Raw genomic sequence first — 15,573 nt, forward strand, 5'->3', positions numbered from 1 at the left:
ACTGAAAAATATAACGAATCTATGTTGCAACACCTACAATCACACCTTGTAGTAGAGATCAGCAATAAGCTTCAGATAAAAAGAAAGGCATTATCAGTACTTTGAACAGTGTTCAATGTTACCCCATTTTAGGTCAGAAAATGTCCGAATAAATATTTTCTGATATAACCGAGAGATATGTACATCCACTGCAAAAATCATATATATTATATCTAAAAGACACATTGAAAACTGTGTTACAAATGTTTTCTGAAGATCAAAGTCGATACATACCTTCAAGCGCATAAAAGTAGTCACATGTGAAAAAATTAATCAAATTCACCCGCCATTTTAAACACCAACCAAAGAACATACAATTGCCAACAACTGCAGGCAGTGGTACCAATGTGCTCAAAAAACATATCCTTAATATCCCAAACAGAAATTTACCTCAATATACTTATTCAATAGTATTTATAGCAGTAAATATAATTTCCAGCAAAAGTGTTCAATGTTACACCATTGTTCAAAGTAACCGCCGGTATGAGACAACACAACGGAACCCGTAAACAGAACAGGAAAATGGTGTGTCTTTTAATTACTGTTTACTTTCTAGACTCTCAGGGACTTACTTTAGGGATCAAAATTAAGTAGGTATTGTATATTTCAACCAAGATATTTATGTTCAGATTTTGAACATCCCGGCACATTACGACAATCAACTTCTAACCTACTCGGACACTATAGTAGTTATTCATGGTACTTCCCCCGACATTCAAAGATTTAATATTCATTCTTTCTGAGATGTTGACTATCTCAGGGGCGTTTTGTTTTCTTAATTCTTGCATTACTTATCCACGAAAAACCGAAGAGCTGATCTAGTTTACAAGGAGTGTGATAGGCAATATTTTACTTAAATGCCTTCATAAAGATAACAGTTAAAACACACACAAAAAAAACTACTGTGTTAGTTTTAACGATAATAGCATATTAATTCAATAAAATGTTTTAGTTGACAGCTTCCTCTAAGTAGAAAACCACACTATGCTCCTTCAGTGAGTAATGCCATTGACGTCTTATAAATCACACACAACTCTTGATTCGCATGTATGCGCTGGTACGGATATTCCACCTCACATACTGTTTTAATTTTCGTACCCCGTAGTAAAGACTGAATTTCTACCGGCTATAGTCCTGAAGCTTGACCATTTTAAAACGAATTATCCTTAAGTATTGTTTATGAATTACGTTATAAGATCAGTTCCATTTCAACCAACGAATGTGCAAACAAATCCGTATAACACAACAATTACTTTTATAAAAAAATGTTTGTACGAGTACAAAATATCACTCGGCGGCAACATGAGAAGGTTCAAGGGTGGATACGCCGGTAAGGATTACGTGTACGGTACTTCTCACACAGTACCCTAGACCGGTTTTCGACTCCAGGAACTGGTCTGGCATGCGCTTCTCCACCCCCTACTTGCACAGCGGCTAAGGTAAGGCACAGCAACATGTGTTGGCCTTCTATAACAAACAGGTTCAACAACTTCTATAGTCTGCTACTGGACTCTACTACACGAGGGCAGTATGACGTAACCAGCGTTTCCAACTACGGTCGTTCCAAAGACATTCGGTCCTGAAATATTTGGCTCATTCATTGTGAAACTACTAGGACAAGGTAAAAAGTACATAGCATATGTTCTGGGATGTATTTTTCTTTACCGACTAGCAAAATATCTGCACGTATACCGCTAACCTCCTGTATATACTATAAACTCGTAGTGATCCACTCACAGACCCATGGTGTTCCACACATAGTGGTATTAATCACAGGAAAAGTTGAGTCATGGTGTTACTTGTGTGATGGTACTAATTACAAGTAATCTCATGGTTCAAAATTCAGCATCCCTTGGTTGCCTCTTACGACAGGCAGAGAAGACTGCAGGTGTATTCTTCGTTTGCAACCCCACCCAGAGGGGGTTGTGCGTTTGGTCCGCTCAAGTTCGCCAGCAAGCCGGTTAGGACCCCTCTATCTGCCACCTGGGAGTGTCACCTCTCTCTCAGTGTAACAGATTCATAGACATTACAAACAAACCAATGTATTTCTGGGCCACAACATTCAATATTAACATATTGGCAATATGTCATATTTATTTTGACCACTGTATTTTGTATTATCCACAGACGTTTATTATTCAGAACTAAAGAGTAGCAGTTTCTGATACTTGGTACACAGGCATAAAGTACATCACATAAAAGCAAATGTTTACACTGGAAAGTTAAAAATTTACAACGAATGTATGTATGTATGTATGTACAGATTTTCCAAAGATGAAAATATATTTTTCATCTGGCTTACCCAATTTCACCAACACTTATGACAGATTTTCACTTATCAAAGGTGATAATTGGCAAAACACCTGCTAAGCGAATTTGAATTATTTCCTTCGTTGGTTCTTAGTCAACAATGGGTCATATATCACAATATATTGACAGTTCAAGGAGACATAAGAGGTTGTATAGTCCATTTGCCATGGTAATCGCCTTCAAACCTCAGATCTGATTGATAGAATTCTGTGAGAGACCAATGTTACATCTTTACCAGAAAATAACCTCTTTCTTGACTGAACGGTAGCAATTTCCTGTCTCTTAAGGCAGTTACAGGATGCTTTGATACATTAAAAATACTTATTGCGGAGCCAATTAATGATAATTACTTCAACAGGGACACTGGTTATCAGTTAAGCAATACGTGGTCGCCAGCCATTAAGTTTTACGTAGGTAGTTCTCTTCCCTGTCCTTTCACTATTATTTCATTTCGGTGTTCTTCAAATTATAGGACATTGCATGTTAAAGTACCGGTATTACTCTTATGGACCTACAAGGAGCAACCACACCCCCTCTCAGACACCCATAATTCCTTGTGATTAGGGAATATTATACTTCGTATTGTACTACGAGAGAAAAACGCGTCACTAAAATAACTAGTGAACTTTTTCTATTTCATAAATACTGTTGCAAGTAGGAGGCTCTGGTACATGTAATGTGTTACTCTGAGTCCTGGCAACTGAAGTAATTTATTCATATGACACATATGTCTTTAGTCCTTATGTGATTAATTAGCCTGCGTGTACGTTAATATTTACTTCATGGATGAGGCTGAGGAAGAAACAAAAGTAAACTGTGCTTAATTTGGAGCTACATTTTTCCGCCGTTTTCCTGTTGTTGTGAACATTAAAATGAGCCCTCCCCCCATATGCCCTAGAATTCATGAATGCAATTAGTAGCGTATTTTCTTCCTGCCCATGAGCCCCCAGTCCATTCCCGGGTGATACTGTTGAGCAGATACTCGACACCAGAAGGTTCAATAACCTTACTATATTATTCACTCCCGTGTCTTCTACCTCGTCCTTTCCGCCCGACTCACACTCATCTTTTCCTTCCATCTTCAGCTCTATTCTATTCTTCTATCCTGTTGGTCTTTTGTTGCACATTATTTCATGTTTATTATTCCCTTCTACTGCATTCATCTGATGACCCTGCTGTTTACTTCATACGATGGAACAAGACAGAACTGAACGAACGAAAGTACCACTTACTATAGACCAACGGTAAAGCATTCTTAAATTCTAAACTACTTTATGTTGCTCGTGGTTTTCTCTTGAAGACGTGGAGCAAAGCTGTCTGCAAAACATGCAGAGCTGTATCTTTTTATCATGTCTGCAATTGCAGGCCATGAAACCATCAATCTAAAAAGCTCTGAATGCTTTTTCTCTCTACCAAATGTGTTCATAAAACATAGTCTCTTTTTCTGAAATATGTTTTGAGTCCTAGATATTGAAAATACAGAGTTTCCCATTTTAAAATTCTGCTTCCTGCACTTCCAACTCAACAGAAAATATTAACAGGTGTTCGACAGAGAATGAGAGGTATGGAGCTATTGTTCTAGAAAAGACAGATGAAAAATATACACAGTATATATATATTTTTTTTTACAAGTTGCTTAATGGAGACACTGGGACAGGAAAGGACCAAGAGTGGGAAGGAAGCAGCCATGCCCTTAATTAAGGTACAGCCACCGCATTTGCCTCGTGTGAAAATGGAAAATCATGGAAAATCATCTTCAGGGCTGCCAACAGTGGCGTTCAAACCAACTATCTCCCAGATAATGGATAGTGACCGCACTTAAGCAACTGCAGCTATCGAGCTCGGTGGTTAAAAATTAAGTACAGCAGACTGCCTTATAATAAGCAAATAGCATTCCTCAACTCATTTTGGCATGAAAAATTACATGAAATTTTAAAATCAATATTAAACTTTATGGTAGTTGAAGAGAGCGGTCACAAGACCAATGTGAGAAAGGAAAGAAAAGGGGTTTGTTTTTGTAGCAATAAAATATTATCTGAGTCAATGGATGGTTCTTCTCTTTACTATAAAGCATATATTTTCACTCTGTTCATCAATTTATATACAACACAGTACTTTTAAAAAGCACATTATAGAATACAATAATTCAACTACAATTCTCGCACAAGTAGTTAATGACAATCTTCCTTGTAAAAGCGCAGACCACAGTATCCGCAGCTGTGATTTCCAGGCTTATCCTAGAAAAGAAAATCATACTTATAATTCAGAAAACCATCATCATAATGGGCAGCTGAAAAAAATGACAATTTTCCAAGCATTTTCATTCTGAGGAACCATGCTTATGGGTGATATCAAGAAGACACAATTTATTCAACCCTCAAACACACACGCCGGGGTTAAATCCTCCCCAGCTGAGTTATAGATACTTTGATGCAGTGCGCAATTTGTTTTTGAGCTGCTTCTTCTTTTAGGTACCTTCCTAGCACCACCCCCACCAAACGCTCAGCCAAGTGCAGGCAGTTCTCGCGCAGTTGTCAAGGAGGGTCTACCTTCAAAGTTGGACTGGGGTGAAATACACCCGCGTGTGTGCTTGCCTAACACCTTCGTTTCAATGTATTGTCGAGATATGTACCCTTATTGGTTTCAAAACAGCTGTGTTAGGCATATTGTATGAATTTCATTTTCATTTTGCATTTCTCATAGGGAGAAACTTATCTGACAAGAAAATGGATAATTTTACCATGGAAGAAGACAGAAATAAGACGTTTATTTGACAGTGGCTTCAGCAACGGTGAAGAGGATAATTTAAATTAAAGTAAGCATGACTCAAACTGAACAGGAGGGTGAAAGTGACGGAGATGACGATTTGCCGTTAGCACACATGTTAGGCATTTACAAAGGAAAGGATGGCACCATTTGGAAAGAGAATCCTCCACCAGGAAATGTAAGAACTAGGGCAAGAAACATAGTTTCCATACATCTACTGTGAAATCTGCAACTAACGAGGCGAATACTCCTCATGATGCTTCGCTATGGAACACAGCTTCACCTATTGAGAAGGGTGCACTCCGGATAAAGGCAAGTGCCCCCCTCCTACTTCCCCCGGAACTTCCTAGTGAACTATGTGTGTGCAACAGCTGATTGATACTGTATATTTTTAGTGTTAACTACGTGTTTCAGATAGTCAACCTTATATTTTGCATTCCATTCCTTGTATGACTCAAAATTTTCTCTGTGTTGAAAGAATTTTACAAGCCACATTTTGTGCTGTTATTTCTAAACATTTTCTGGAATAAGTGTGTGTTGAAAGTTTACAGTTTTCATGATTTATTACTCCTTTTGCTTAACATAAACAAAATAGACGTTCTCAAAGAACTTAGCAGTTTTTCCTGTAATTTTCGTGGTAATGCAGGAATTCACCCTGAATCTCCCAATTTATTTCATTTTTGGGACCAGTCAGATAGACAGCAAATTATACTTCTTCTCGCATATACAAATTATAAACAAACTTTCACTGAATGGGATTGGAAGATAAACTCACATTAGTTGGACTATTATGTAATTAAATAGAGGCACCTAGTCTGAAACAGAATTAACTGGAGAATTAAAACTGATAATTATGTTTTGTACAAGTAGGCCTAATATTTTAAAAGGAGACGGTACATGAATGAACATTTCCTGTCCTGTGCTGTATTTCGATTTCCCTCAGATTCATATCCTGCCCCAACTGCTTCCCATGCCATTTTTATTACCATACAAATTCAAACTCACCACCACCGCATTTCTCAACATATTGATCTAATTTGTAACAAATATCCTCCGCACTCAACTGCTTATGAGCAGCCATGTAGCTGCAATGTGTTTACATTCACGTCAGCTGTCTGTTCTAAGAAAACGTATAAGAGAACACTTTATTTTAGGATTCCGTGCATGCCAGTTGCATCTAGGAAGTGTAGGGAATTCACTGGTTCCAAAAAGTTACATGTTTAGCAGACAGATGGCAGAGGAAGTTGGTTTGAAAGTAGAGTACGCTTTACTACGCAAACCGCAGGAGACAATGTGCGACTCCAGTACGCTTTACTACGCAACCCGCGGGAAAGAGTTCAATCCATGTCATATGCAGTTGACATTTTTAGTTACCATTTTCCACTGATCATAACTTCTTAACCCTTTACTGCATGAATTATTTTTTGTTTTCGTTTGGTGAAGAAAATTTCAAGCTTTAATGTTTTTTTTTTTTTTTTTTTGCTAGTTGCTTTACGTCGCACCGACACAGATAGGTCTTATGGCGACGATGGGACAGGGAAGGGCTAGGAGTTGGAAGGAAGCGGCCGTGGCCTTAATTAAGGTACAGCCCCAGCATTTGCCTGGTGTGAAAATGGGAAACCACGGAAAACCCTTTTCAGGGCTGCCGACAGTGGGGTTCGAACCTACTATCTCCCGAATACTGGATACTGGCCGCACTTAAGCTACTGCAGCTATCGAGCTCGGTGCTTTAATGTTTAACATACGTTCAGTGTATTAGATGTACCGGCAATTCTTAACTGGGGCTAATAGCTTAACACTCATATGTGATGTGGATTGCCATAGTTGAATATATATATACGAATTTTCACGATTTTACGCTAAGCTTTTAACATTCAAAGACCGAACATTACTACCTACTGGCCATGGGTACGTACTGCAGTACAGCTTGCAGAACCGTAGGTCGGTAATGTCTTTGACGTTGAGCCAGAGGTACTCCTGAAGCCTGTGGTAATGTGATGGGGAGGGCCCACGTAAAATAAACGGTGGTTGGTTCGCGTGGATGTTGACGGGGTGGAAGGAGTACCTTTGGTTGTAGGGCTGTTTTGTCTTATGTTATGTAAAAAAAAACAAGGCATCACTGGGATATGTGTTTAATTGATTGTACAGTTGAAGGTGTGCCGTAAAACTACCTCTGTCTACAATATTTGTCCATTTATACAGGTGAAAAGTTGTATGTTGCCTGAGGGCAAGTAAAGGGTTAAAAGTTATCATCATTAACTTCAGCTGTATTCAAGAGGTATAAAAACGGTAACTCAGCAAAATGGCTGGAAACGATTATAGGAAAAACACTCTCACTTACTGTCAAAATATAACATTACCTTTTAAGGAAATAGAGTAACAGAAATCTAGGAGTTCCTAACAAGATAAAACTTGTAACATGATTTTACATTAATATTTTAACAATGTTCTTAATTACGGTGCAGCAGTACTGGTACCTACAAGATTAATATTTTGCTTCATTAGACTGTCTGAAAAGTAGAAAGGAAGGTTGTAACAGTAGGACTATTAGGACTATGATAACAATGACGTTTACAATAAAATACAAAAGTTGAAAACCAGAAAAGCAGCTGGAATTTATAAGATTTCTGGGGATATACTAAAGACAATGTGTTGGGATACAGTACCATATCTGAAGTACTTATTTGATTATTGTTTGGTTGAAGGAGCTATACCGAATGAATGGGAGAGTTGCTATAGTAGCCCCTGTGTATAAAGGAAAGGGCGATAGATATACATACATACATACATTCATTATCATTATAGACTGTTATGCCTTTCAGCATTCAGTCTGCAAGCCTCTGTGAATTTACTAAACGTCGCCAGAATCCTCGATTTGCAACTAGTGTTGTGGCCTCATTTAGTTCTATACCTCTTATCTTTAAATCGTTAGAAACCGAGTCTAACCATCGTCGTCTTGGTCTTCCTCTACTTCTCTTACCCTCCATAACAGAGTCCATTATTCTCTTAGGTAACCTATCCTCCTCCACTCGCCTCACACGACCCCACCACCGAAGCCGGTTTATGCGTACAGCTTCATCCATTGAGTTCATTCCTAAATTAGCCTTCATCTCCTCATTCCGAGTACCCTCCTGCCATTGTTCACACCTGTTTGTACCAACAATCATTCTTGCTACTTTCATGTCTGTTACTTCTAACTTATGAATAAGATATCCTGAGTCCACCCAGCTTTCGCTCCCGTAAAGCAAAGTTGGTCTGAAAACAGACCGGTGTAAAGATAGTTTCGTCTGGGAGCTGACTTCCTTCTTACAGAATACTGTTGATCGCAGCTGCGAGCTCAATGCATTAGCTTTACGACACCGTGATTCAATCTCACTTACTATATTACCATCCTGGGAGAACACACAACCTAAATACTTGAAATTATCGACTTGTTCTAGCTTTGTATCACCAATCTGACATTCAGTTCTGTTGGATTTCTTACCTACAGACATCAATTTAGTCTTCGAGAGGCTAATTTTCATACCATACTCATTGCACCTCTTTTCAAGTTCCAAGATATTAGACTGCATGCTTTTGGCACAGTCTGCCATTAAGACTAAGTCTTCAGCATAGGTCAGACTACTTATTACATTTCCACCTAACTGAATCCCTCCCTGCCATTTTATACCTTTCAGCAGATGATCCATGTAAACTACGAACTGCAAAGGTGAAAGATTACAGCCTTGTCTAACTCCTGTAAGTAAACTCAACCAAGAACTCATTCTATCATCAATTCTCACTGAAGCCCAATTGTCAACATAAATGCCTTTGATTGATTTTAATAATCTACCTTTAATTCCATAGTCCCCCAGTATGGCGAACATCTTTTCCCTCGGTACCTTGTCATATGGCCTTTGGTTGTGGCACCATACACAACCATTAACTCGGCTCAAGGGAGACAGGGTCACCTTCCCTATTCCTCCACTTGAGTAATTCCTGTCTGGTGCGTCCACATCGCGGGGTTGGGCACCCTACTTCAGTAGGCCGGAGTGATAGGATGGCTGAGTTCAGTCGGGGACCCAGTCCTGTGGGGTATAACACAGAACCCATGCCCAGGGATACGGGTGAAGACCTCAATGGCAGTGAAGGCAGAAGTGAAAATCACTGGTACGGCGGATCTGGCGGAAGAGGCAATATCTGATCCCTGAGATTTGACTCAGGCCTTCTGCCTTGCAGGTTGATAGGAGACTATTAAAGGCTAAGGGAGATAACCCCGACAGAAAAATCTTCGGAAGTGATAGGCCCAGCAAGTCAGCCTCTGAATAATTTGGAATTGCTTTCAAAACTAAACGAGGCCTCGGATGGAAATATTGTAATCACCAGAATAATGACTAGTTCCCTCATTGGTAATGATATTAATGACGGTTCAATACCCGATGCTCCATCACAACCAAAGAGGAGAACACACAAAACTCAATATGAGACTGAAATCAAAATTGCCACGCTAAACATTCTGACACTAACTGGAAAAATAGAGGAATGTGTAGACTTAACGAAAACAAGGAACACAAACATTCTGGGACTCAGTGAAACCAAGTGGAAGGGAAAAGGATCAAAGGAACGCAGAGAGGGATACCATCTATTTTGGTCAAGTGGAGATCAAGCAAAAAATGGAGTTGGAGTTGTTATGGATCATCAAATGAAAGATTATGTAGTAGAAGTAAAATATGTTTCTGATTGGATTCTTCACATAATGCTGAAATTGGATTCTTCCCAGAACATCAACATCATCCAGTGCTATGCACCATAGACTGGTTGTGAAGATGAAGAAAAAGAACAGTTTGAAGAATACATAGAGGAAAGAATAAGAGGAGATGCAACAATTATCATAGGGGATATGAATGCTCAAGTAGGAACTGTGAGAGATGGATATGAAAGTATTCTAGGAGCACATGGATGGGGTCCACGAAACCCAGAAGGAACTAGACTATTTGACTTCTGCCAGAGGAACAACCTTATAATAGGGAACTCATAGTATCAAAAACAAAAAAAGCCATAAGGTCACAAGATATGGATGGGATGGAAAAAGTGAATCTCTTATAGATTACATTTTCATCGAGAAACAACTACAAAATAGACTGTTAGATGTAAAAGTGAATCCTAGTGTCTCCCTGGAAAGTGATCATAGACTCCTCATTGGATACTTAACGTTTAACAAGTTAAAAGAAGTAAGAACCACACAGGTAAAGAAACTCAAGACCTGGAAGCTGAAGGACAATGATAGAATAATATAGTTCCAAGAAAACATCGAAACAGTCATACCAAAGACAGATGAAAGAACAGTTGAGGAGGAATGGAAGGATCTGAAAGAAAATCTAGTAATGATAACTGAGAAGGTTTGTGGACGAACCAGTGGCATAAGAAGATGGAATGACAGAACAAGAACTGCTGTCCTGAACAAGAACAACATGTTCAGAAAATATTTCAAGAACCGGACTGATCATAATAAGGAACTATACAGGGTTGCTAAAAAACAAGCAAACAAAGTTGTTACAGAAGAACAAGAGAAGTGGTTGAACAAGTGGAGTGATGAATTGAAAGAGGATGTTAATGGTAATAAGAAAATGTTATATGGAATGATGAAAAATAGAAAAAGAGACAAAGAACACTCCAAATACCTAAGAGATGATAATGAAAATCTGATCACTGAAGATGAGAAGATCAAAGAGACTTGGAGGACTTACTCTGATGAATTACTAAATGTGAATTGCATGTAGCCTACACAAAAAGACAGTACCGGTACTACCTCCTGCAAGTCTGCCTCTGACAACAGGTTAGAATTAACATGGAATGATGTAGCATATGCCTGGAAATACATCAAAACTGGAAAATCAGCAGGGGCTGATGAAATTAATGGAGAAATGATCAAGGCAATGGGCATTTCTGGAAAACATTGGATCTACAGACTCTTTCGTAAGATCTGGAAAGAAGGGGACATACCAGTCGATTGGAAAACAGGCATCATAATTCCAATCTTCAAGAAAGGAGACAGAAAGAAATGTTCCAACTATAGAGGCATCACTTTAACATCTCAAGTTGGGAAACTTTATGAAAGAATTATAGAGCGTAAAATCAGACCCGTTATTGAAGAGAACCTCTTCGAAGGACAGTATGGATTCAGGAACTGATTTAATCTTTACAGTCCGTCAGTTAATGGAAAAATACTATGAACACAACCGAGATTTGTGGTTAGCCTTTCTGGATATCCAGAAAGCATTTGATGCAGTGAATAGAGAGAAGGTGTGGGAAACACTGAAGAAAATTGGAATAAAGGATGACACGATACACCGGATCAAGAATTTGTATGAAGATACCTGAAGTAAAGTCAAAACACCTGTAAGAATGACTGAAACCTTTGATATAAAATCTGGGTTAAGACAGGGTGGTGTTCTGTCTCCTCTTCTTTTCATCACTGTGATGAACGAGGTTCAGAGAAAAGTTCACCAAACCATTGGAGGTAAGAAAATGGAAGTTATATTGTTCGCGGATGATATATGCTTGTGGGGAGACTCTTCTAAAGAAGATCTACAAGGACAAATAAACTCCTGGGCAGAATCTGCTAAAGAATATGAACTCATCTTCAGCCAAGAGAAAAGTGAGGTTATGGTCATGAAGAGATACAGGCAACCAATGGGACACATTGAAATGGAGGGGAAACAGCTACAGATGAACCATCAATTCAAATATCTTGGAAGTGTTATCTCTGATAGTGGTTCTATAGATAAGGAAATTTCCCACAGAATTCAGGCAGGTAGCAACTTTTACAAAATAGTTAAAGACATAATACGGAACAAGAAAATACCAACAAAATGCAAGAGAGTCATATATGAAACTTATTAGTACCAATCCTGACCTATGGTTGCGAAACATGGACCATGAGAAACAAAGATGTTAGTAGAATCCAGGCAGCAGAAATGAAATTTGTCCGTAGCATGATCGGCAAAACACGGAGGGACAGAGTCCGTAATGAGGAAATCCGCAAGCAGGCTCAAGTTGTAAGACTGCAGGACAAAATAACAGTGCAGCGACTGAGATGGTATGAACCTATGCGACGCATGGGTGATAACAGATTACAAAAAAAAATGTACGATCTAAAACTTGAAGACAAAAGAAAAAGAGGGCGACCAAGACTCGTGTACAAGGACATGGTGAAGATTGACATTCAAGAGAGAGGACATACTTTGGAAAGCATTGAAGCATTGAAGAAGGAGAGAAGCCTCGTTTGCCGACGCATCGCTTAAGATGGAACGACGTGGGATATATATGTATGTATCCTGTCGTATGCTTTCTCTAGATCTACGAAACACAAACACAACTGCCTATTCCTCTCGTAGCATTTTTCAATTACCTAGCACATACTGAAAATCTGATCCTGACAGCCTCTCTGTGGTCTGAAATCACACTGGTTTTCATCCAACTTCCTCTCAGCAACTGATCGCACCCTCCCTTCCAAGATGTCAGTGAATACTTTGCCTGGTATACTAATTGATGAGTGTCGGTGCGACGTAAAGCCCCTAGCAAAAAAAAAATAATAATAATAATAAAAAAAAAATTGATGAGATACCTCGATAGTTGTTGCAATTCTTCCTGTTCCCTTGTACTCACGTTTTTTTCCAATCTGAAGGTACCTTACCAACACTCCATGTTAATTGTACTACTCTATGAAGCCATTTTATCCCTGCCTTCCCCACTATACTTCACCATTTCAGGTCTAATTTCATCTATTCCTGCTGCTTTATGACAACAGAGTTTATTTACCATCCTTTCCACTTCCTCAAGCGTAATTTCACCAACATCATTTTCCTCCTCCCCATGAGATCGGCTGTTCGCAACACCACCAGGACGATTTCCTTTTACATTGAGAAGATGTTCAAAATATTCCCTCCACTCTCCAGTGATTCCCTGGGATCTATTATGAGTTCACCTGAATTACTCGAAACACTGTTCATTTCCTTTTTCCCTTCCGTCCCAAGATTCTTTATTACTGTCCAGAAAGGTTTCCCTGCTACTTGACCCAGTCTTTCCAGGTTATTACAAATATCTTCCCACGACTTCTTTTTGGATTCAACAACTATTTGTTTCGCTCTGTTTCTTTCATCTACGTACAAGTCCCTGTCTTCCTCGGCCCTTGTTAGGAGCCATTTCTGATAAGCCTTCTTTTTACGTTTACAAGCTGTTGTCACTTCATCATTCCACTAAGATGTTTGCCTTTTCCCATCTTTACACACAGCTGTTCCTAGGCATTCCCTTGCTGTTTCTACTACAGCATCCCTGTATGCCACCCACTCACTTTCTATATCCTGAACCTGCTTACTGTCCACTGCTCGAAATTTCTCACTAATTATATCCATGTTCTTCTGCCTAATTTACTCATCCTGGAGATTTTTTGCCCTTATTCGTTTGCAGACAGATTTCACTTTCTCTACCCTAGGCCTAGAGATACTTAGTTCACTACAGATCAGATAGTGGTCTGTATCATCGAAAAATCCACGGAAAACTCGTACATTCCTAACAGATTTCCTGAATTCAAACTCGGTTAAGATATAGTCTATTATGGATCTCGTACCCCTAGCCTCCACTGTGTTGTGGTGAATAGCCTTATGCTTGAAGAAGATATCCGTAACAGCTAAACCCATACTAGCACAGAAGTCCAGCAAACACTTCCCATTCCCATTAGCTTCCATACCTTCCCCACATTTACCAATCATCCTTTCGTATCCTTCAGTTCTATTCCCAACTCTTGCATTGAAATCGCCCATTAGCACCATTCTATCCCTGCTGTTAGCCCTGACCACGATGTCACTCAATGCTTCATAAAACTTGTCAGCGGGTGATAAGACAAAGCTGAAAATTACAGGCCAGTGTTTGAGGTGCTTTGTATGTAAGCTTTGGGGAGGCATTCTTTTTGATTATATCAGACATGTTTGAGAAATTAATAACTGGTTCGGTAGAAGGCAGTTCGGTTTTAGGAAAGGTTATTCCACTGAAGCTAAACTTGTAGGATTTCAGCAAGGTATAGCAGTTATCTTGGATTCAGAAGGTCAAATGGACTATATCGTGATTGACTTATCTAAAGCATTTGATAGGGTGGATCATGGGAGACTACTGGCAAGAATGAGAGCAATTGGACTAGAAAAAGTGACTGAATGGGTGGCTATGTTTCTAGAAAATAGAGCTCAGAGAATTAGAGTAGGTGAAGCTTTATCTGTCTCTGTAATAATTAAGAGGGGAATTCCTCAAGGCAGTATTATTGGACCTTCGCATTTCCTTATATATAAATGATATGTGTAAAGAAGTGGAATCAGAGGTAAGGCTTATTGCGGATGATGTTCTTCCGTATAGAGTAATTAATAAGTTACAAGATTGTGAGCAACTGCCACGTGACCTCGATAATGTTGTGAGATGGACAGCAGGCAATGGTATGTTGATAAACGGGGTTAAAAGTCAGATTGTGAGTTTCACAAATAGGAAAGATCCTCTCAGTATTAATTACTGCATTGATGGGGTGAAAGTTCCTTTTGGGGATCATTGTAAGTATCAAGGTGTTAATATAAGAAAAGATCTTCATTGGGGTAATCACATAAAAGGGATTGTAAATAAAGGGTACACATCTCTGCACATGGTTATGAGGGTGTTTAGGGGTTGTAGTAAGGATGTAAAGGAGAGGGCATATAAGTCTCTGGTAAGACCCCAACTAGAGTATGGTTCCAGTGTACGGGACCCTCACCAGGATTACCCAATTCAAGAACTGAAAAAAAAAAAAAAAAGAAAGCAGCTTGATTTGCTCTGGATGATTTCCGACAGAAGAGTAGTGTTACAAAAATGTTGCAAAGTTTGGGCTGGGAAGAACTGGGAGAAAGAAGACGAGCTGCTCGAGTAAGTGGTATGTACATCACAAATATGATTATAATATTTATAGATCCACTTGTTCAGTACAATACAATAGGTGTATCAATATATTGTATTGTACAATAGGAGTATCAATACATTGTATTGAACATGTGGATCTATAAATATTATAATATTTGTGATTTACGTCATCTCCTCCTCTGCGAACCATGTGACCTTGCCGCGGTGGGGAGGCTTGCGTGTCCCAATGATGTAGATAGCCGAGCCGCAGGTGCAACCATATCGGATGGGTATCTGTTGAGAGACCAGACTAACGAATGGTTCATCGAAAGGGGGGTAGCAGCCTTTCGGTAGTTGCAAGGGCGGCAGTCTACATGATTGACTGATACGGCCTTGTAATAATACTCAACATGGCTTAGCTGTGTTGATACTGCTACACGGCTGAAAGCAACGGGAAACTACAGCCGTAACTACCTCCCGAGGACATGCAGCTCTCTCTGTATGAATGATGTACTGATGATGGCTTCCTCCCGGGTAAAATATTCCGGAGGTAAACTAGTCCCCCAT

The 15,573-nt window shown here is 39.3% G+C and overlaps 1 protein-coding gene across 1 annotated transcript in view; it reads right to left on the reverse strand.

Annotated features, from left to right (window-relative positions):
- Positions 1-4,395: 4,395 nt before the first annotated feature.
- ND-13A (NADH dehydrogenase (ubiquinone) 13 kDa A subunit) overlaps positions 4,396-15,573 on the reverse strand; it is a 40,631-nt gene continuing 29,453 nt past the window's right edge. Inside the window, exon 3 of the mRNA XM_067155153.2 lies at positions 4,396-4,586. Coding sequence (XP_067011254.1) covers positions 4,521-4,586 — 66 coding nt within the window. The 3' untranslated portion in view covers positions 4,396-4,520. The remainder of the gene's footprint in view (positions 4,587-15,573) is intronic.

The sequence above is a fragment of the Anabrus simplex genome, chromosome 1 (genome assembly GCF_040414725.1).
Source record: "Anabrus simplex isolate iqAnaSimp1 chromosome 1, ASM4041472v1, whole genome shotgun sequence".
Lineage (NCBI taxonomy): Eukaryota > Metazoa > Arthropoda > Insecta > Orthoptera > Tettigoniidae > Anabrus > Anabrus simplex.